At 34.8% G+C, this 25,190-nt stretch overlaps 1 protein-coding gene across 6 annotated transcripts in view; it reads right to left on the bottom strand.

Moving 5' to 3' along the window:
- The window catches only part of LOC150081387 (uncharacterized), a 325,542-nt gene that overhangs the window by 80,624 nt on the left and 219,728 nt on the right, over positions 1-25,190 (bottom strand). For all 6 annotated transcript variants that reach the window (XM_090379754.1, XM_090379758.1, XM_090379759.1 and 3 more), the window contains 2 exons: positions 6,902-7,126; positions 660-808 (listed from right to left, as the gene is read on the bottom strand). In XM_090379754.1, coding sequence (XP_090235880.1) covers positions 660-808; positions 6,902-7,126 — 374 coding nt within the window. The remainder of the gene's footprint in view (positions 1-659; positions 809-6,901; positions 7,127-25,190) is intronic.

Raw genomic sequence — 25,190 nt, 5'->3', positions numbered from 1 at the left:
CTCATCACTGATATAAAGTGTTCATTGTTTAATGGCCCAAGGGGTTTCCCAAACTCTGTTATCACTGATATAGTGAGTAATGGTTATAACAAGGAAATTTTGTCAGTCCCTTGTTGCTCGTTATAACCAAGTTCGACTGTATAAAAAAATTTTTTAAATAAATATAATATAATATAAATAAAATCTAAAATACTAAAGGCTAATACTTTCAAACATAACATAACATAGCAATCTAAATTTTAAAGTACTGTGAATTTAGCCTAATAATTACTTTAACTGGGCAACTGATCATGAATAGCAAACTGACAACAGAAAACATACAATCCCATGACCTTCTAACATCAGCATAACTTTAACTGATAGCACTATTTTATAGTATAGCAGGAACAGACCAGGTGTTCCTGCTATACTATAAAGGAACACAGACCAAGTTCATTATATGTTTTAGTTCATTAGACCAAAATTTAAATCTCTCATATCTTTGTTAGGAAGTGTGCTGTTTATAGAAACTTGTTTCTTGATTTAAGCCTTTCAATCCATGATGTGAATGGAGCTTTCACTATTTCATCTGATAATCTGTTTATAAATTCCACTGACTAATGTTTTCTAGTCCAACATTATTACACTTAACTACCAAGAAAAAAAAAAAAGATACTTGCCTTCTTTTCTTCGCCTATAGTTTCTTTTGTTGGCAGTGGAGATTTGACACGTGGCTTTGAAGCAGAGGGTGGTTTTGAAATAGGCTTTCGAGGCTGATCTGGACCAGCACTCTTTGCTCTGGCAGGCTTAGGCATTTCTGGCATTGTAGCTGCAAAATAAAAATAATTTTACCATGTGAAATACTAACAAATCAAATACAAATTATAACTCCAAGCACTGAAATTTGCCTAAAGTCCATGGAGATAACTTTAGGCACATTTAAGAGATATGTGGGGGTGTTCTTATTGTAATAGCAGGGGTTGCCAACCTATTCGTGGTGGCAGGCTACTTTTGATATTAATTAAACGGTCACAGCACCCAAGAATAATGCATTTATTAAGGGTTTTACATTGAAAGATATAAACTATATAATACATTCATTATATACTCTGTCATTACATAATGTTACTTTATGATTTTACTTTTTTAAATAATAAAATAAAATTTAATTAAAATTAATGTGAAACTTCAGTTATCAAACAAAAATTACGAGTATAAGATGAACACTCAGCTCGCAAACAATGAGATCTGTAAGCAGAGATCTATTTTTTGACTTTATGAATTTCATGCTAGAAAATAGCAACTCACAGAGGTACATTGAGTTCACCATTAGTGCTGCTTTCTCCAATGACACATATGAAGAGTGAAACTGCCAAACTGAGATATTTATGTTACAAAATCATTGGATTTACAGGGTTCTCTTCAGACTTCCTAACTTCGGGAATAGGAAGGTTAGGTTAGAAAACCCGAGGGAATTGGAATAATGAAAACTGAAAAAGACTAAAACAACTGGAAAAGCCCAAAGAAAACATTTTATAACCTCTTTGCCTATTACACTTGGAAGACCGTTGCTGCAAGACATAAATATAACATCCTGTCCTAGTGTACCCTAGATTAGCAGTGATCCAACATGGTCCGCGGATCTACAGGGCGATTGCTCCAATTTTACACGTGGGCACATGAAAACCCTTTGGCAGACACTTTGGTGCCTGCGGGAATATGGTTGGCGAACCCTGTAATAGGGTTTAGGAGCATTACCAACTAAGGCCATGTTGCTCAATATATATTTTCTGTAAATTGCACATTCTTAGGTTGATTTTCTGTTTGCTGGACGAAAAACCTGAGTTTCCAGGAGAAAAAATCTGAGACTGACTAACTCAGCCACGTTGTGAAAAAGTCCCATAAAAATTCCTCCCTGGGTATCACAGTTGGTGGCTTTACCACCAACTGTGATACCCAGGAAGGTTATTGTTATATGGTTTTTAGGAGCATTAGCAACTAAGGCCATATTGCTCTGGGGATATGCAGTGGTCATTCCCTGACCTTTCCACACCCTCCGTATTTGGTGGGCACAGGCTTGAACCCCGGTCTAATCAAAAAGCGTGTGCTACGCACTGCTGCTCCTGCCCACCTGGCTATGGAGGCACCCCCAAGAAGGCATGGGGGGTAGGGATATTAATGGCATCTTATTAATATCTGTGGCATCTCACAGTGATCTAAAACTGCTGACCATGCCACAATAAAATTATCAATTTTGCTCAGACTAATTTCAGAAAAAGGCTCTGATGGCTGGTAATTAGACATTCCAACATATTAGTATGATTAATGAACATACATGGACCTATCACCAGATATCCAAGCACTCAATGATTTACAATTTTCAAAAAATTAAATTTCTATTTTTAACCTTTCAAATGTGAAATGCATTACCTTAACATGCATAAGCATCCTTTAATCAGTTTCTGATAGGGATAAGTGATGCAAAGTGAGTTTAATCATGAAATTTTTAAAGTTTTAGAAAAATTAAATGGAATATGGTGTCAAGGTCCCTCTCCTCTAAGCATCGGAGCCAAATGCAGCTGCCAAGATGAGGTATCTTCGTAGAGTCGAACAGAAGACAAGACGATACAGAGACCACAATCAAACAGATTGTGGTGAACGTAATTCCACTTCAAATGCAAATCCAAGAATTCCAACTTCGATGGTGTGGCCTTGTCATCAGAATGGACAACCAGTCCGAATTTGGTGGAAGCCAAAACCTGCAGAGTGTGACCAAGTGGAGGCCACGACTGAAATGGGAAGGTAACATCCATAATAGCCTGGCAAAGCAGGAAGTGGCCTGGAGACATATCAGAACCATTGCTTATGACAGGAAATGATGGCAATCTCTCTGTGAAACCTCGACACCAGCTAGTAGTACAAGAGGAGTAAGTAAGTAAAGTAAAAATTAAAATTTTGTACATAAATGCTTTCAAATATTAATTTCTTTTTATTCTGACTCAAAATTATTATTATTAATAGCAGCAGAAGTAGTAGTATTAGTAGTAGTAGTAGTGGTGGTGGTGAAAAATTAAGCAAGCAAGCTTAAACAGCATCAACAAAAAAAAAAAAAAAAACCAACACTTCCCATTTGATCTGTCCATCCCCTCTTTTTATGGAAACCCCCAAGCATGAACGGTATCAGAATGTACAGTACTTAGTACTATACATAGGTTGAGGGTTGAGAAGATGAAAGCAGGTACTTATTAACAATAAACTTGAATTTCTGTGGATTGTAATTTTCAGGAAATGTGTATGAAAGGAGGTTGTTCCAGAAAACGGAAGTTGAAGGAATAAATGAGAAAGAAGTTGGTTCCATGCGTTTGAAGCTGGACATTAAAAGGATGCTGTTTCATTGTGGCATGTGTTGAGTGATTTGGAGGGGGGGGGGATTATAGATGCCAATTTAGAAGAACAGTGCCTGTGGAAGCATCTGTAGAAAAGGCATGCAGCAGAAACAGAACATTATGCGAAAGAGAGTGGAGAGACTTTGTTAAAGATGGGTCATTAATTAACCTAACAGTCCTCTTTTGAATGGTGTTAGAAGCTAGAGAGAGAGATGTTTTGGGTGCACGTCCCAGATGTAGGAACAATATTCCATAGTAGGGCAGATTTCAGACGTACAGAGTGGGTAGCCGTTTGGAACACTAAGTGCAAAAGAGAAAACCCAGTTTTATCGATGCAGAGGAAGCAATATTTATGATGTGCCAAGAGAGATTAGAAGTCACAGTAATCCCTAATAGGGATACATAATCTTGTCTAGAAATTTGAGTGTCATCGAAGACAAGCATAGGAGAATCTTTTTTGAGATATAAGACAGAACTGAGTTTTAGAAATGAAATCAACTAAGTTATCTTTGTCCCAATGGAGGATTACCTGGAGATCAGCATTTAAAGAATTGGTAGTGGATATTCGAGGCCTCCGTAGCCGAGTGGGCAGGAGCGGGAGTGCAGTAGCACACACTCTTTGAGTAAACCGGGGTTCAAGCCCCTGACTGCTGAATACGGTCGATCTGCCAACCCGCACTGGACCAGCGTGGTAGATTATGGTCCATTTCCCTCAACATGAATTGTTGAGGAGGCTTCCATCCTGCAGTGGGTTGATAATGGCTGCACTTTACTTTTTTTTTTTTTACTATTCGAGATGTTGAAACCGTTTATGCAATCTAGTTTAAGCTAGTGTTTGTTTAATCTAGTTCTTCACTGAATTTATTCAAACTACCCACCTCTGCAGCACCAGAGGGGAGTTTCTTACCCTCTGGCTGAAGACAAATTTCTGCAACCATCCTTCCTCGATTTGAATTTATGTCCCCTCACATGTGTAGTCTGAGCAAGAGGAAGGGAAAGAACCTACCAGCATTAAGCTTACTCAATTCATTCAAGGCCTTAAACACCACAATGAGATCTCCTCGCAGGTGTTTAATCTCCAGATACTGTAATTTTCAAAAATGAAGCCTTTCCTGGTAAGAGCACACTTTTTCTCCCCTCACCAATCCTGCTGTCCATCTCTTCCCCCCATTTCAACAGATTCACAATCCTTCCTAAAATGATATTAACAGACCTGTATGCAGTATTCAAGACCTAGCCATTACCTTATACAAAGGGAAAAAATTCTTCAACACCCTAAACAAACAAAAAGTTGGACCAGGTATGGGAAATTTCCCCCATCCAGCAGAAATCTTCATGAGCACATTTGAAGGCTTAATGGGTGCATATGAAGACAGTCTCTAAAACCCATATACTGGGATAAATATGTCAACGACATTCTAACCACTTGATCCTATGGGTTATAGGAATTAAACTTTCACAACTATCTAAATACTGTACATCCACGCATAAAATTTAAAATAGAAACAGAGAAATACAATAGCATACCATTCCTAGATCTCTTGTTAAAGCATAATAATTCTCTCTTAAAAATATACAGAAAACCAACAGATACATGAGCTATTATTAAGTTTAATTCCACACTTAACACTCGCCCATTTTAATGGGCAAGTGTTCAGATATGCAGAAAAGTTTTCTGTTTAAGCAGAAGAAATAAACATCTTTGATTTTTTTTTTTTTTTGTTATCAATTTTCTAAATGTAAAAATAATGAATTATACTACTTGCTTATTATATTAAGCACATCAAAAATGTGAACTACACATTGGATTTCAATTTTAATTACAATTTAGATGGATTTTAATTTAGATGGATATAAGCAAAGTACATTACAAAAAATAATGACTTGTGTTACAACCTGAGGTACATATTACTATTTGTTTATTTTAAACAAAAATAGATTCAGGAATTTAATTGTATTTGTTGAAACTGTTGCATTTCAATTTTTATTAAAATCTAAAAGGAAATAAGTAATATATTAAAAAACACTGAGTGGATACTGTATTATGTCATAAGATACTGGTAACAAGCTTTTCATTCCTATTAATCAAAGAAAGTAAAAAATTCAGTTTAATTTAAGACAAACTGAATATGACTGAAATATAATGCACCCTCTTTGTTACCTAACTTGTTTATTCTCATTTTCATTTTTGTTCTTTCTTACCCCAAATAGTTTTGATCAGGTTTTATATATAAATGTGTTTTATTTTGTTTTCAAAGTTTATTTTATGTCTAGGTTTTACATTTCACCTGGTTGGAGATATTAAAAATATTTTGATGTCGTTCATTTTCATCCCAGAAGGTCTCTTTAATTCAAGAAGGAGTACAGCAATTACACTTATCTGTGTATTTTTGGGTTCCCAGCTTAACCAAAAACTAGTTTTATTTTTTGTTGTTTCAATTCTTTTCCAGGGTATCTCAACAACATCATTAGAGCACTGGCCTTGGAGGCTATTAAGATCAGGCTGCACAGCTAGGCATTACCTTAGTGAATAGGTTACAATGGTGAGAGGGGAACAGACATGGCTTAACTGACTTGGTCCCCGGAAATGAAGAGCCAGTCTAGACATACCTAAACTTCTCAAGTGTTTCTGCTGACTGCAGAGACATAAGAAACCACTTGAATAAAGTATATGTAGTTTGATGTCCATCTTTATTTGGATGCCATTTGTGGCAAGAATCTGTATGTTAATGGAATTGATAGAATGCTTTTCAGCCATACTATTCCTTGCACAGTGTTTCTGCTAAGTTTTTCTAAAAAACTTTAGAAAAATGAATTGGCCTCATCATTCTCATAACTCTAAACCAGCAACAGCAAACCTTTTCTGGCCTGCGTGTAAAAAATAATTTATTTATTTATTTTTGGCACCTCTGTGGGCAGGAGCAGCAATGCATAGCACACACTTCTTGACTAGACCGGGGTTTGAGCCTGTGACCACCAAATACGGAGGATGTGGAAGGTCAGGGAATGACTACTGAATATCCCCAGCCAGGATAAAGGGTGAGGGTTGGTGTCAGGAAGGGCATCCGGCCGTAAAAATTGCATGCCAAAACAGTGAAAACACTGACCTTATATAATAATGGGAAAAGGGAGAGTAGAGAAAAAAAGAAAAAAAGTTATTTATTTATTTTTGTCATTAGATGTGGCTGATAGACAATAAAACAAATGTCCAAGTTTTTTATTGTATAAACTGTATTTACGAGTGAACACATACAGGTATATTTTCTGTGTGCCACTTATGGCATGTTCACCAGCAGTGGTAACATGCCATTTGTTCACCACTGCTGCTCCACATCATGAAGTACAGAACGTGCTATAAATTTTACTTGAAGACGGAACCTAAATTAAATATACATAAGAAATGTTATTTATTTTAATATAATTTTGTTAAAAGAAAGAAGTTATGCTGCAGGAGACCGATTTCACATACTAACACCTGACCTAAATGTTCAATTATTTATTCTTTCTTTCAGAGAGAGAGAGAGAGAGAGAGAGACCTTTTTTTTCAGGAGGTCTTCCTTGTCTTGGTTGTTCCTTTGGTGAAGAAGTAGGTGCCGATGATCGATCCACTACTGACCCAGCAATGCTAACTGGACGAGGTCGACGAGGTGCTGTTCTCATCCTGTGACTTACAGCAGATGTCTGACTTGACGTTCCTGATTGTTCAGATGTTGCTGACATAGAACTACGGGGTCTAGATGGTGAATGGGCTGATTCTTTACCTGTTTACAATAAACATCACTTCTGTTTTTAAATTAAAAATTAAATTTAGCAAAAAATAAATAAAATAAAAAAACATACAATAATTATAACAATATATTCAAAAACTGGAAAAAAAAAAAAAAAAAAATCTTTCAATAATTTAAAATAAATAACTATTATTTGCTAGCCTACTTAAAAAGCATCAATAACAACCCTATTCTTAAAGAAAATAAATTATGATGACTATAACCCACCCATGTAGGATAATTATGTAGAGTCCTCTTGCTGGCAACATGCCAAGAACAATCCATCTGTACAGTAGTATAAGAAATTCTATTACAGCAAATTAGTTACATGCCTTGGGGTAAAGTTATATTGGATCTTGCAAGCAATCAGTTGATTTTTTTTTTTTTTTTTTTTGATTTGGTAGTTGTTGACGCATCGGCTTCTGTGGCCATATTGCACCTCTCAAGGTTTTTGCAGTACTTTGATCCAAGCCCGAGGCGGGAATCGAACCCGCGACCTTTGGGTTGCCGGGCAGGTACTTTACCCACTCGGCTAGCCCGGTCGGCCGCAATCAGTTGAACAATACTTTCAGTATTCATAATTCCAACAAATGGAATTTTACTGGATCAAATACAGTAGTGCACACTGCATTATTACATCAATCAGTCAAGTAACCAGTTGAAACAAAAATTTTGTTGTTCGTATGATGACCATTTGGCTTAACTGGTTCATTCAAGGTTAATTCCCCCCCCCTCCTAAATGCACTCTTCAACCACATGTTTGTATCATAGGGAAGTTGTTCTTAAATCTTTGGTCCAATCATTTGAAGTAAGTAATAAAATGCTTCTGAACTAACTGACAGATACACAGAGAATCTATCTGGAATTTTTTTTTAATTCACATACATATGAAAATTCACCAAAGTTGGTCATTGTCTATTACATAGATGTTTTTTTTTGTTTTTGGTAGTTGTTGGCGCATCGGCTTCTGTGGCCATATTGCACCTCCCAAGGTTTTTTTGCACTACTTTGATCCAAGCCCGAGGCGGGAATCGAACCCGCGACCTTTGGGTTGCCGGGCAGGTACTTTACCCACTCGGCTAGCCCGGTCGGCAATTACATAGATGTAATAAACTCTGTATCATGCATTGTACTAAAGATCCAAAATTTCACCACTGTGGAAGAAGAATCACCGTCATTACTATTCAATATATGAATTTAAGCATGTTTGGTGATTGCTTCTAAACAAATGTAACTAAAAAGCGCCTTTGCACCTACTGATGTCAATATATGCATATGCTGTTAGCATTGTCATTTGATTTAAGGGTCATTTGATTTAACCTTGTCATGTTAACTTTAAAATACATGCCTGCTTTCTATATTCCAAGCAAGTGATAATAATATTATTACTATGTAATGATATTATTATCACTTGCCACAGCATGTACTTTAAGTCGGAAACGAAGTACACACTATATTGTCATCTTGTCGCACAATTCTAGTGGTTGACACTTGATAACGATGCCAGGACTGTGTGATATCTCAATATCATTTTGTATTATAATATTTGCTTATTTCTATATATATGTATTATTTTATTATTTTTTTATACTTGCTTCTCTTATCTCTACATCTTTTATTTACTTACTTACTTATATTATTATACTACTTTGGGCATCAGGTTCTTTCTGTCCATCAGTTGCCTTTGTCCATAATCAATTTTCTTTTTCATACTCCTCCTTCTCCTATTAATCTTTACAGTGTATATATATATATATAAATATATTTAATATTTATAATATACAAGATGTGGCTAATAAATAACAAGGCCACTTACAGCCACTACACACCAAGTGCCACCTGTGAAACAAAGCCACAGCAGTTGACCTGGACACCTTTCCCAAGTTATCTGCCAAGTCATGTTCCAACATGCTCACTCACTTTACAATGAGACAATCAAGGTTTTCATTACCTTGAGTTTTTACAGTTTGCTGTAAAAATGACAGACAAAAGAATCAAGCAACAAATCAACTTCAAATTTATAACATTTGATTTGATTTGATTTAAGGATTCTTGGCGCAAGAGCTACTGCGGCTAAAATGCGCCTGTAAAATTTTATTTTATATAATGGTTTTGTTTTAATTCGTATATTGCTGCTAATGATTTCCAAGAGTAACAGAGAATGACTATAGCTTGCTTTAGAAATAATATTTAGTCTTATATTTGATTGTAGTAATTTATTTTCTTAAGGAACTGAAAAACATCTGCTATATTTTTCCTATCTTCCAGTATGGTTTTGAGAGTGAGGGAGTGATGTTTGTTTAGCTCTTTGAAGGAGTTTCGGCGTTCATCTGCAAAAGCTGGACAAGTAATCAGTACATGTTCTACTGTTTGTTGTATGTGACAGATAGGGCATAGAGGGGGATCCTCTCCTCGCAAAAGATAAGAGTGACTGAAATACGTGTGTCCTATCCTTAACCTAGCAAGTATCACTTCATCGCGTCTATTTTTCTGAATGCTGGATTTCCATGGTTGGAGTAATCTTTTAATCTGATGCAATTTGTTAGTGGTAAGTACTTGCCATTGCTGCTGCCAGTGATGTATCCCACTGTGATCAATAACGTGTTTATAGTCTGAGAAAGGGATATATTCTGATGCAGAAATATTGTTGTTAGCTTCTTTGGCAGCTCTGTCTGCTTGTTCGTTTCCATGTATTCCGACATGGCTTGGGATCCAGCAAAATCTAATGTTACATTGTTGTTCAAGGAGATTTGATATTTTGTATTGAATCTGCTGTTGTAGAGGATGTTTGTTAGAGCTGATATTTTGTATTGCCATCATGGAACTACGGGAGTCAGTAAAAATTATGCTGTTTTGAAAACTTGAATGGTCGATTTCGTCTAGTGCTAACATAATGGCTTGCAGTTCTGCGGTATAAATGCTACAGTCTTTTGGAAGTTTTTGGGCCAATGTGATGTCAGAAAAGTAAACTGCCGCTCCCACATGAGAATCAGTTTTGGATCCATCTGTATATAGAAAGCTATGATCTGAAAATTGTGCCTTATAAGCAGCATGCAGCTGTTGATGATTTATATGAGAAAGGATTTGTTTGCTCGAAATGTGGAAGGAGGAGTCACATAAAGGTTGTCTGATTGTCCATGGTGGAGTAGACTGCTTCGGTAGCGGATTTATGTTATCTAGGTTAAGCTCTCTACTGAGAAGAAGGGTTTTTAATCTCACATTCGCAGGTTTATTGATTCTTTGTTGTTGCTGATAATGTTGTTCCCATTCAGAAGCAAAAAGAGTTTTCTGTAGAGGGTGGTCTGGTAAAGATTTTATTTTAGCTGCATAAGAGAGTAATTGATTTTGTCTTCTGATTTGCAGAGGAGGTTCTTGAGCTTCGGCGTACAGGCTCTGCACAGGTGAGGTGCGGAAAGCTCCAAGGGCTAAACGTAGTGCGCAGTGATGTACCGGGTCGAGCCATCTCAGAGCACTAGGTCTTGCCGAGTCATAGACTGGGGCACCATAGTCTAGCTTAGACCGAATGAGAAGGTGATATAAACGTAGTAGGATTGTCCTGTCTGCTCCCCAGGATATAGCGGATAGGACCTTCAAGATGTTCATTTTCTTCAAACAGTGGACTCTTATGTGACTGATATGCTCTAGGAAAGTCAGTTTTTTGTCAAAAACTAATCCTAAGAAACGGACACTATTTTTAACTGGGATGATCTGTTCTTTCAGCCTGAGTTCTGGGTCAGGATGGAGATTCCTTTTTCTGCAGAAATGTATGCATGCAGTCTTTTGTACCGATATTCTATATCCATTTCTTTCTGTCCATTTTATGACTCTGTTAATGGCTACTTGCAATTGCCGTTCTATTATTCTCATATGCTGCGCTTGATAAGAAATGCTGAAATCATCAGCATAAACTGTTGTAAAGATATTGTTTGGGATTTGTTCTATTATTGTGCTGAAGTGGACTGCAAAAAGTGTGGCACTAAGTACAGATCCTTGAGGGACCCCTTCTTCTTGATAAAATACATTGGAAAGTGTATTGTTCATTCGAACTTGGAAGGTCCGATTCTTAAGGAAATTGTATATGTAGAGGGGTAGATGTCCTCTAAGGCCAAGTTGATGTAATCTTTTAAGTATACCATATCGCCACATGGTATCATATGCCTTTTGGATATCAAAATTAACCATGACTTGGTGTTGTTTCCTGAGAAAAGCATTTCTTACTTGATTTTCCAGTTGTATAAGTACATCCAAGGTACAGCGATTTTTTCTAAAGCCAAATTGTTCTGGATTGAGAAGATTATTATTTTCTAGATACCATGTTAGTCTATTGTTGACCATTTTCTCTAAGATCTTGCCTAAGCAGCTGGTCAAAGCTATGGGACGGTAGTTCTGTGGGTCTGAGAGATCTTTTCCCTGTTTTGGGAAAGCTAGTATTATTGAGTGGTGCCATTTGTTTGGGAAAGAATTTTCAAGGTATATTTTGTTGTATAGATCTAACAAGGCTAATTGGGACTGTTCATCTAATTGTTGTACCATTGCATAATGGATTTCATCAGGACCGACTGCGCTGTGTTTCACCTGTAGCAGAGTTTGTTTTAGTTCTGCTGCCGTGAGTGGCAAGTTGTTTTGTTCACACTGATTGGTAGAAAAGTTTAATTTTATTTTTTCGGCCTCTTTCTTGTACGTTTTAAAAGCTGTGGGGTATGTACAATTAGCAGATGTATTTGAAAAATTTTCAGCAAGCACGTTGACTATATCTAAGGTGTTTGTAACCAACTGTCCCTTCCAATTTAGCAATGGAGAGTGGTTTAATTGAGAATTGTTGGTCATCCTTCTGATCTTTTTCCAGATAAGTGTAGTTGGTGTGGAAATAGTTATAGTGGATGCAAATTTCATCCAAGCAGCTTTTTTGCTTATTTTTTGCACTTTCCTGACCTTGGCTCTGGTTCTCTTGAATTGTATCAGATTTTCTGTTGTTGGATTTTTGCGAAAAAGGTTCCAGGCTCTATTTCTTTCTTTTTTAGCTTCCTGGCACTCTTTGTTCCACCATGGTTTTGGATATATTCTGATGTTAGAAGATGTTTTAGGTATTGTCTTTTCCGCAGCTTGAAGCATACTATCAGTAACATAGGCTACTGATGTTTGTACTGATTCTCTTTTAATAATGTTGCGGTCTAGCTTGGCTAGTATCCTGAATGTTTCCCAATCTGCATCATATATTTTCCATCTGGGGTGCCTACTGGCTTGGCATGGCGTTTTTTCATGATTTTCAAAATAATGGGGTAGTGGTCACTGCTCAATGGAGTCTCGTGCACGCTCCATTTAGTCATAGGGAACAGAGTTGGGGAACAGATTGATAAGTCTATTGCAGAACTGCTTTTTGATGGAAGGTGGAAATATGTGTGTGTGCCGTCATTTAAAATCATTAGGTTGTTCTCGACAATTAATTTTTCTATTTGCTTACCCTTCTGGTCTATTTTGTGATCGCCCCATAGTGGGTGATGTCCATTTAGGTCACCTAAGATGCAGAATGGAGGTGGTAGTTGAGTGATCAGCTCTTCGAAATCCTTAAATCGGAATTCCTGATTAGGTGATAGATATACTGAGGCTATGGTAACATTGAAGCCTATTGCTAGACGGGCTGCAACTGCTTCTAATGGTGTGTTCAATGGTATTGTTTGGGAGGGGACATGTCTGTTAACTAGTATTGCAACTCCTCCTCTCGCTGTTCCATTCGTTATGCGATCCTTTCTATATGTGATATAATTTTTGATTATACTATTGTCCTGTGGTTTTAAATAGGTTTCTTGTAAGCAGATACTTAGTGGGTGGTACTGGGTGATGAGATCTATAACATCATTAGCGTTTGAGCGAAAACCTCGACAGTTCCATTGGATAATCGTATCTGTCATTTGGGGTTAGATGTTCCCTCGGATTGCTTCCTTGGGGCTGATTTATTTTTGTCTACCTTGGTTTTGTCTTTTTTTGAAAAATAGGGTCTACCCGTATCCATTTCTTCTTCAGTAAAGATTTCGAGAATTGGTTCCTCTCCTTGGTTTCTTGCATCCGTGTCCATTTGTTCTGCAGTCTTTTTTCCTGTACTACCTATCTTTTCTTTGTTTGCTTTTCTTGTATTTTCTGAATTATCTGGTGGGAAAGATAAAGGAGTATTGATAATCTTTTCTTGTTTTTGTGACGGAGATGGTTTGTAAAACTCACGAACCCATTCTGAGATGGATTCTCCTGGGGGGATAGTAACATCCATTTGTGTGCCACAACATTTTGAATTGGGTAGTTTAATTTCCGGAGCCTTTTTGATTGTGGTAATCTGCGCATAAGAAGATTTGTTTGTTATATTTATTGTAATTGCCTTTTTAGCTTCCTGATATGAAACTCCATTTTCTGCTTTGTATTTTTGTATCATTTTTTCCTTCTTCCAAATTTCACACTCCCTTGAATATGCAGTATGATCGCCTTTACAATTTACACATTTATGGGATCCAGCTGTGCAAGTAGAAGTGGCATGTTCTTGCGAACCACAGTTTGCACATGTTAATTTTCCTCTACATACTGTCTGTGAGTGACCAAACTTCTGACAGTTGAAACAACGGAGAGGATTCGGGATGTATGGTCTTATATTGCAGTGTAGGTATCCAGCTTTTACTGATCTGGGTGATTTAGGCGTGTTGAAAGTGAGTATCAGATTCCTGGTGGGGGTGATTATCCCTTCTTTTTTAATTGTAATTCTTTTAACACTGATGACTCCATGTTCCTGAAGTTCCATTTGAATTTCCTCTTCGGGCACATTTAGAAGGTCCCATTCCGTAATGACACCTTTTGAAGTATTTAATGTATTGTGCGGGGATACTGTTACTGGTATTCCTGCAAAGGTTGTCATTTGTAATAATTTTTCTGAGTGTTTAGTATTGGCCGTTTCTACCAAAATGTCGCCTGATTTTAGTCTTTTAACTTGTTTTGGTGGGCCGACATAACTCTCAAGAGTCTTTTGTATGAGAAAGGGTGACAACTGTCCTACCGCTTTCTCAGTATTTGAGTGTACAATAATATATGTTGGAGAAATTAAAACTTGAGAGTCAGTTTTTAATCTCTTTGTGGAGACAGATTCATTTCCATCGCCTTTTCTGATTGTCTTAGAGGTGTCTCCGAGAGAACTAGATTTCTCATATCTTGGATCAGTTCTCTTCCGGTCCGTTGACCCAGTGGATTCCTGGGTATTGGAGTCAGTTCGCTCCATTTCGCCCTGAAAGGGAGAGCTTTTCCCTTCCAGGTTACCGGCCCCGCCACGTGGAGGCAGGAGCAGTGCCGCCCTGTGACCAAGCACTAGGTTAGTAATTAAGATATAACAGAAAATAAAAGGGAAAGAGAAGGTTGCTTTCCTTCTTAATCTAGTAAAGTTGCTTTCTTTACTATGGATTATTTAATTGTGTGTTAATAAATGCTTTAAATAAGGAAACGATTTCTACTTCAAGAAAGAGCGCTAATTCAGAGCAAAAATTCACTTGATCACAGAATCGCTTGGCACTTGGGGCCCAAATTTATAACAAAACTAATGAAAAAAGACTAACTGAAATTTACGAGCCATTGCATCAAGTTTATGGGAAAGGTACTATGTCAAGAGCTCACATGTTTGATTGGCACAAAATCAAAATATTTTTCGAAGAGAGAATGTGGAAGATAATGAATGACCAGGATGCCGATATATATGAACACTGATGAAAATGTGGACCAGGTAAAGACATTGATTAGAAGTGATCACTGTTTAAGCATTACAATGGCGCATCAAAACTCAATATGGGCAAAGAAACAGACAAGTTTTAACTGAAAATTTAGACATTGAGAAAATTGTGTGCCAAGATGATGTCAAAAAAAATTCAATGAATCAAAGAATGAGATGACTCCAAGTCTGCAAATATGTTTTGAAAAAAACTGAAGAATGCAATGAAAGTTAGCTGTTCCAGTACAACCCAGAAACTAAAAGATAAAAGACAAAACAATCCCAACACAAAAAAAAAAAAAAAAAAAAAAAACAATGTCAAAACCAAAAATGAAACCTATGCTTCTTGTTTTGAAAAGTAAAAGTTGGCTGTTCCAGCACAAACTTTGCATCAAGGACTTCAGTGGGAAGAAAATGTAACAGAAAATATATCTGTGGTTAAAGTTTAACAAATTCAAACATTTTTATGAATGGTGTACAGTAGAATCCAGTATACAACAAAAAATAACCAAATATTTTACTACATAATTCTTAAAAGTGTACTAATATATTTTGCACATCATGTATGTAGTCATTTCTTAATATATATGTATTAATAAATTGTTTTAAAATGTAACCATTCCCACTTCTAATTTATTTTCCATCTTTTACTATATTTCTGAATTTACAGTATTTTTCATTGTTGAAAAGGTCATATTTCTTTATAACGAATTTTTTAAAGGGAACGATCGATTTCGTTATACAGAGGTCCGACTGTTTTTTTTTTTTTTTTTGTTTTTTTGTTAATTAAAAAGTAACTAATAAAATTAAGTAGGTGCACAAATTTGTCACCTCGTAAACTGTAATTTCATAAAAAATATAGAAAACTAATATATTTGTATGAAAGTGAATTCTTTTTCCACATCCTTGAAAACTCTTATTTTTATCAATTCCTATCAAAGCTCTATTTACAATATGTGGGTCATTTACAGTTTTTCACATATGCAAACTAATGTAACCAATTTAAGCATAAGTGGACTCTGAAAATAATTCATTGTACTGAATTTTTCCCCAGAATTATTTTGCTCAAATGAAATTTATAAAGCATTATTCATAAGTGAAGTTGGCTGGGGCTTAAATATTTTCATTACAGTAAAGAATCAGTTAAAATAGTATTCGCTGTAACAGAATTTTACCGTAATTGCTCTATGTCTTACTGATATACCATACACCGATTACTGTCATAACCAACTTGCTCATTCTTGAGCAATTAAATATCAAAGCTTAGACTTAAAAGTTCAAATGCCTACATTAATATCATTAATGGATATTATAATCAGTAAGACGGGCCAACACAAAACCCTGTGGGACCCCGCTCATAACACAAGTCCATAAAGAACAGTGCTATTTATAATCATTCTTTCTTTTGTCAGTTACTATTCAACTCCATATTAGTATTAGCTAGACTAGCACATTAAAATTAATATAATATAATATAATATAATGCATAGTAAGTACTATTTTTGTAACTTATATTTATATTTGGATATAGAAAGTTGAGTGATTAAATAAAATGCAATTTGTATTAATGGATAAGTACCTTTTTTGTTAATTATATTTATACTTTATGAAAAACTGATGAATGCCAAAATGATGAATGCTTCTATACCTCTAACTTCTAAAATGACAGAGATATACATATATATATGTATATCTCTGTCATTTTAGAAGTTAGAGGTATAGAAGCATTCATCATATATATATATATATATATATATTTTTTTTTTTTAAATATCCTCAAGTTTAAAGATTTCTCCAGATGTTAATTTTATTGAAAAATATATATGATGATCCTGAACTCATTGGTTATCAACAATGAGTACAGGATCATTGATACTGTCACCATAAATATCAAGTAGATAATACGAGTTCGGGATCATCAATATTATTACCATAAATATCAAGTGGACCAATATGATTGACTCCTTTCCTTTTACTCTGACAAAAAAAAAAAATTCCTGTTCTTTTTACTATCCTCTGCACTCTTTGGCTAAGGACTTTCCTTTCTCTGTGGACTGATACTAGGATTAAAAGCACTGGGTGGTAAAGGGAGAAGAATGATAATAATATATGCAGGCAGTCAAGCTGATTTTGTCAAAAGTGCTCTTCAAATTTTCAAGCCAAAAAAATCTGTTAGCAATTCTTTGGAACTGCCTACTATCAAGTCAAATACTGCTCCCTATCATTCTGACAAACTGGAAAAGCTTTCTACACACTCCAGAATCAGAAAAATAAATAAATAAATAATAATGACTGCAAGGTTGGTTTAATGGCAAAGAATAGGCTTTTACTCATGATATGGCAAAGAAAAACTCCTATTAAAAGTAGGGCAAAGCAAATAGAGGTTTAACTGTCATCATAATGATAACTGCATCACCAGCTGGAATTAATGTTCTATCACTTCATCTTTTTTTTTTTTTTTTTTTTTTTGTAGTTGTTGGCGCATCGGCTTCTGTGGCCATAGTGCACCTCCCAAGGTTTTTGCAGTACTTTGATCCAAGCTCGAGGCGGGATTCAAGCCTGCGACCTTTGGGTTGCCAGGCAGGCACTTTACCCACCCAGCTAGCCCGGTGGCATCACTTCATCACTGTTCAATTTAATGCAATCAAAATTACCTAAAGTTGTATAAAAGATTAAGTAGTTGAAAAAATAAAACCTTCACTTTAAAAGAAGTTGAGAAATTAATCAAATTAAGGAACTGAACGAGTGACAAAAGAAAACGGGAAGAGCATTTATCCCGTAATTGCTGAAGAAATAAATTATGGGATACCAATGAGATAATAAATGACAACATGCATAATGGAGAATTCTCAATTAGCTTAAAAAGTTCTTTTGAGAATTCCAATCTTGAAAATCTCAGCAAAAGCAATGAAATTACATAAGCTCTCTGAAGCCTTTCACAAAATATTTTTATTAAATATTCATCAAAATATACAAAAAGAAAATAAGGATATATTAAGTAAACTTTTTTCCTAGAATTAAATAGCCAAAAAATATAATAAACAAATAAATAAACTTTTTATAAAATAAGAAGTGAGTAATTAACAAAATTCATAAAAAAAAAAAAAAAAAAAAAAGCATCTGAGCCACAAGTAGTAAATTGCGCACATTTTTTCGAAAAATTTGGGGTCAACAAACTGGGTGCATCTTATACAGTGGTTGTAGATTTTTTACTTGCATTTCCCGCTTTTTCGCACTTGTTGTCTTTGCGCTCATTGTTTCGCACTTGTTACCAGTATATAAGGTTAAGTTTTGCCACGTTCTGCCCAGAAATGGCTCAGAAAAGATTTTCGTACAGTGCTGAATTCAAGTTATGAGGAGTTGTATGAATTTTATGATGAATAAAACTTAAGTTCAATAACTTTATGTAATACATTTTTTTTTTCAAATTTCGGCCCCCAAAATTAAGGCGCATCTTATACATGGGGAAATACAGTAATTACTTGACCTCATCATTGTAGTTCAGTCGCAACATCGAATGTTCATTATATTTCGGAACAGCATTCAAAAGAATGCGCTTCTGAAATACACCTGCCATTTCCACCCCCCCCCTTTTTTTTTCATACTGATCAAAAATTAAAAGTAATAACTTAACATTAACCTTTATTTTTTTTCAATGCATTTATTCTTATTTTTAAATCCTAATTTTTTCTTCTATTGGATAAAGAAATTGACTGTGATGCAATGCACTACAAATGGGGACAAGGCATAATAATACATTACAAATTTGTTACATGACATTTCAACTTGCATTAAAACAGTCTGGATGAATCAGTGATGACTTAGAATGAAAATGCTATTAACACATTTCCCAGTGACTGCAACAGACCTGCCTTACTAACTTACCTTCACCACTGAGGTCATACTACAACCAATCTTTCCAGATCCTTAAGCTTCACCTCTCTTATATTTCACAATTTTATTTAAACAAATGACCTTTATTTAGGTATGGACAAGAAAGAAATTACAAGGAACTAAATAAATTCTGGATGGTGTTATAGTTTCAATATTATTATATAGTCAGGATCAGGATGCCTGCATCATTTGTCTGCACATTTTGCACTTTCAGAATACAGGCAGTTCTCACTTTACGAGTTTTCGCTTTGAGTTTTTTTTTTTTTTTTCAAAGTATCAAGTATCAACAAAATTGAAAATATGAACATTAATTGCAAAAAACAGAATGTTAAACATTCATAAATACCGCATTTCAAACCATATGTGTAGCTATACAATACAGTGTATCCAGATTTACGATATTAATTCGTTCCAGAGACACCATCGTATCGTGAAAATATCGCAATGTGAACGTTTTTTTATGTGAACATTTTAACACGTTTTTTGGTAATTCATTCCATGACCTTGGAAGTTAAAATTTTTGCTATATAACCCTCTTAAAGGGTCGTTTTTATATGCAAATTTTATTAGTTACCAATTCAAATCACTAAAATGCACTACACCTTCATCGTTATCATATGTTCTGTTATAAGAACCAATTTTGAACGGCTTTGTGATATTTTTCTAAAGCATGTTTCTGGAGGTCATGACCATAAAACAATAAAAACAATTTGCACTTTCCTGTTTATTGGGCTTTTCTGTTACTGCAAGCAATTATAAACAGGTAGTAAACTCAATGTTATTGCATTTGCGAAAATACCAATAGCTGGAATTGTGTTTTTTTGCATTATTGTTGTGGTGAAACGTGTTTCCCCTTTACCAAAATCTTTAATCGTATAAAAACAAATAAATTTTCAGAATCTACCCTTCATTCTTTTTTTTTTAAGTTTCGTAAACTTGTTACTAGGCACAAATCATGTTAGTTGCAATTTGTGCATTCCGTTAAAAAATGCTTATGCATGCTATTGAAATTTATTAAGAAAAGAGAAGATTATCTTGGAAATAAATGCCTCTTGAAGCATTTCTGAAGAAGACGACTCCTTGTGCAATAAACGAACGAAAACCGAACCAATAATGAGTGATCAATGAGTGTGCATTTAGTGGATGATGAAAAATAAACATTCATAAATAATTTCTTTATTATTATAATTTGCTTGATTTTACAGGCTATGTTTTAATTTCTTTGGATAAATCAATCATTGTTTAAACAAACTAATTATCACACTAATTTCATTGTTGATAACGTAACCCCTATTTTTAACCTTATGTCTATGGGAAATGAATTCCCACTTTACGAGTTTTCGCTTTATGAGTGCGTGCTAGGAACGAATTAACTCGTAAAGTCGAGAACTACCTGTATACATTAATCTTATACTGGAGTTGGTAAGCTTTAAGGGATAGCGTGCAGGGCTCACTTTAACATAGGGTCTCAGGTGCTAATACTGAGTTCTTGAAATGGGGGTCCTATGTGTAAGTTTCATAATCATTACCGATGATCCCTAAGCCTCTGTTGTTTTAGTATTAGTAGCAGCAAATGACGCAAGAAAGCAAACTTATAGAACAACAGAAAATGGAAAAAAAAAAAAAAAACTTCCGTATTTTATCTATCCATCCCATTCAACAGTTTGTCTAGTTCTTCAATTTATTTAAGCTTTCCACTTCCACAACACTTAACTGAAGTTTATTCCAATAATCAACCACCTGACAGCTAAAGGCAAACTTACGCACATCTACACTGCAACTATCCTTCCTTAATTTGAATTTATGTCTCCTCGTGTGCATAATATGAGCCAGAGGAAGAATCTCGTAAGCATTGAGCCTGCTCAATCCAATCAAAGCTTTAAATACCTCAATCAAGTCTCTTCAGTTTTGTTCGTATGGATCAAATGATCCTTTTAAGTGCTGTTAGGGCTTAATATTCATTGAGATTCAAGTTTCTAGCTCTTCAACAGATGCAAACAACATCTGCTTTCTTCACATGATGGAAACTGAAGTGTACCATCATGTTTCTTAGAATTGTCCCCCCCCCCCAAATTCTAAGAAAGCTGTTGTTTCAGCACTGCAAAGATTGCAGAACCTTCTTGTTGTGGCAGCAGGGTTCTGCAATTTGTGGCAGTGCTGAAACTGGAATTCCCCAATTTGTGGCAGTACTGAAACTGGAGGAATTTCCCATCCCACCTGCCTCAGCCTTCCCACACCCCCATTAAGGCTGGGACCAGTTGGGTGGCAAATTCCTCATAGTAGCAGAGGCTCTATAACAGCATCATCACTAAACTGGACCGGAAGCTACAAGCAAGGTCACCATGAATTTTAGTAGCAGTCTCCCCCAATACTGCTGCCTCCTTTTGGGTCTGTGTTAGTAAGAGGAGAGACTTGCCATATAGACTTCTACTATATCAGACTAAGGTTCCTAACTTGATAGCCACGTGATAATCATTTGATGCTGATTTTAGAGAAAGTGGAATGGAAATGGAAAGCCCTGCCACATCAGGGCTTTCCATTTCTTAGGGCTTGGTTTCATCAGAGTTTGTGTCTCCTATAGATCTAAGTGGTTTCTGCTTTCCTAAGGGGCAGGGGATGTCTTTTAGAATCCTCTCAAAGACACAAGATCAATGATAATGATCTACAACTCATGCAACAACTCAGATGGTTGCTCATATTTGGCACCTGGGAAGTACATTACATGCTCAATCAAGAAAATCTCCCACTTTTGAGGAAGTCCCTGCATTTCACTTTAGATCTACACTATTTTTGTACGGTAACACCATTCCCTTTATCAGTTGAGCTTCACTAGGCCTAGGATGACCTAGCAGTCAGAAAATCACTTGACAAGCAAACTTTGCATAAATTACAGCATGCATTTAATGGAGCAATTTGGAATATTACAAGTCTTAACTTTAATTAATACAATGCAGTAAAACTCAATTCTGAGAGTCTTCATCAGTAGCTAAATAGTATATACAAGGAACTATTTTCACACTGAATATAACATTAACTTAAGATTGATATAATTTTGTATGATTATAGCTAAGTCATTCCACATAACACATATCATATCAAAGCACAGTAACAATCACAAGATTGTTACTATGCTTAGAAACCAACTGTATGCTAACATCTTCAACATAATTAACAACTGCTTTAAATTTAATAATACTGTAATTAACTAAAATCTACAAACCATTACACATACATACTGCATATGTATATACAATATCAATAGTTCCAATACATTAATATCTGAAATTTAAGACATATTCACATTAAAAAATAAGAAATCTTCAAATGAACCATTTTTCAAAATAATAATAATGAGTAAATTAAAATAATGTGAAGCATATTTTTAGTAGGTAGCGTCACTATTTATTTACTTTCATCTATTCATGCAATTTTATAACTATTCAAAAAAACATGTTTACCAAAACTGACATTATTTTTTGTATCTAATTAGTCAAAGGTTGTTTTATTTTTTTTATGGTACATTAACAGCTTAAGCTTAGACCATAATGTCCAAGTCAAGATTTCTGAGTCTAATCAAAGTAACCTAAAAATAGGTTGCCATGTCAAAAAGTAATAGTTGGGCAATACAGAATACTAATGAATAAAATTACAGAGATTGGAAGAATTTATAAAGGAAATGTTCAAACTATTTTCAGTGATTTAGAATATGATAAATTGCACTTGTTCTCAGTAAATTGATGAATTCATCAGTGTGTGTCACAAATATGTGCAAAAGCATAACTCTGAAATTTTACACTTTTTACAAACTTGAAAATGAAAGATGCTAACAGCTTCGTGTTTATAAATTGTTTATAATGTTTCAATAAAGAAAGAAATGTGGTTCTATTAAAATAATTACAATTTTACTTATGTTATATTCTGAGGTTCCACATAATTCAAACTCAGGAGACATCACTGCACTAACTGTATTAGGCCTAATACTGCATTACAACTATGAAGAGCCCCTTTACTGCCAGACACATATGCTTATCCCCTCCCAATGAGCTACGATAATGAATTATTTTTAAAGAAATAAAAAAGTAACATTTTTAACATTACAACTTCACAGTTGTAATGTTAAAACTGTTAAAATAAAAAAAAAATGAATCATAAACAAGACCTTTCTAAATAATACAAGACCCTCTGGTTTTAATTATTTTAATAGCATTAACATGAAAATTGTGAGGCATAAACCTCCTGACATAAAAATTTTACCTTGTTATATCATATACTGCTTTTTATTTCTATAGGAAAACATGCATTATTGTGATAGTCTAAATTAACAGCAGGCTCAGCACATACCTCTAGAAGTAAAAGGGCTGGGTTTTATCATAATTCAGTATTAGTTATGTAATCTTCTCTGTGTACAATATGTGTCAATTCCTTGAATGCCTATCCCAAAAGTTGAATTACATTATATGAAAAAAAAAAAAATATATATATATATATCATTAAAATGCATGACCATATATGAATAGTGTTCCAAATCTGAACATTGTTAATGCCTATGCTAGAGTACTTTTGATAAATTTTTATGAAATTCTGATTATTAGATTACTGAACTTACCTGGTAATGTACTAAAATTTAGGAGCTCATAGCCTGTCACAATTTGTATGAAAACACATTTTAAAATTGCTCTGTTTTGCTAAAAAGAAATCTCTGTACTTACTTCATGGCATGGATTTTGTTCAGCTCAGAACTAAAATGGCTGCTGTTAACCAGAAGGATCGTCAACTCATGTTCGTTACATAGTTCTGAATGTTTTGTGGCAACTTAAAATAACTGATAACTGTGGCTAATAACAGAATGCAAGAGGAATATTTGGATAGAAAATAAGAGCAGAAAGTTCCTTGGGTGAAAAAAAAATTGAGTCCAATCACAAATTAAGTCAAAGACTAAAGTTTGTTTGTAGTTTTGAATAATGTTAGAAATGTTAAAATCAGAACAAACCCGTCTTAAGTGTTTTGTTTGAAGAGTCACAAAGTTTTCCTGTGGATTAAGCTTGTTATTTGTGAGATAATTTTTTACAGTAAATACCATTAAATTGGACATCGATATGACTGCAAAGTTTGAAATGGTCAAAGAATTTAAAGGGAGAACCACATTAATAAGCAAAGGTATCTCACCTCTTAAGTTGCACAAAAATTCTTGTAGTTAGAAATATGGATAAGGTTCAACAAATCTACAGTTTTTCATGCCAAATAAAGTAACACTTATGAAGTTCAAAAAATAATAATGATTGTGGAAGTAAGCTCATTTTAATTCTTCTCAAAAACAAAATACAGCCAGCAGTAGCAAGAAATTAAATAAAGAAAGAGTAACTGTATTTCTAAAGGATAACAAGTTGGCCAAAAAACAGTCTAAATTTAATCACTCATAGTACTTTCATTCCAAAAAAAGGAAATTTTATTATTTGTCCAAAGAAAATAAACGTTGCATTATATAATTATCTTGAATGCCCTCTTGTCCTCGTTAAGATAATTTACATAACAAGAAATCAGATTTTTGAACACGTCAGCACTGATTTAAATCTTACGTGTGTTACATTAAGTTGAAGGATTACATGAAGACAGTTGCAAAAAAAGGAGTTCAGTGACATCCTCATATCAAAAGAGAAATGGACAGACTCAAAATCAGCACCCTGGGAAGTTAAACCAGATGGAAAGGCTGTGGAGATTTCTGGAATAGAGACTAAATAGTCATTTATTCCAAGCTGGAGTTGCCTTAATTTTAAACAAAAGTATGAGAACCAAGAAAATACAATAGTGCAACACAACATAGCGATAGAATAATATCAGTGAACCTACAAACACAATCAGCAAATAACAATAATCATTAGAAAACAGGCCTTGTGCATCGGGTTGCATTATATCATCAAAGTTTCTTGCGATGACCGACTAACTGGTTAAAATAAATTTATTAAAATAAAATGATATATACATAAGATAAAACAGAAATAAAATAAGATAAAAGCGTTGAAATACAATAAGATAAGAGTATTAAATACAACAAGAGTTAAAATATATATAATAAAAGCATTAAGATACATGGTAGCTTTCGAAGAGAAGTGCCTCTTCATCAGCTAGTCTGTGAATGGTGTACTTCAGTATATATTGATGGTTACAATAGCACAAGTCAGATGGGCATGATCATGTATCACGAGTCTGGTGTTGGTAAAGCAGAATTACATACACGTGATAAATGCCAGTGCTCATCGCACTGCAATACAGTACATTCTATAATAGGGTGTAAGTGTACTCCCTCGTCCGATTCATAGTACTATTATTGGTGGCTATGTATAGTGCTTTAAGCCATGAGTGCTGGTGGTAATCATGTGAATAGTTGACAATTTCAATATCCCATTGGGGATCAAGATTGTGCTGCTCAACCTA

The sequence above is a fragment of the Mastigoproctus giganteus genome, chromosome 8, assembly GCF_048544385.1.
Source record: "Mastigoproctus giganteus isolate SK-2022 chromosome 8, ASM4854438v1, whole genome shotgun sequence".
NCBI lineage: Eukaryota > Metazoa > Arthropoda > Arachnida > Uropygi > Thelyphonidae > Mastigoproctus > Mastigoproctus giganteus.
This window is presented reverse-complemented; position numbering and strand designations above follow the sequence as displayed.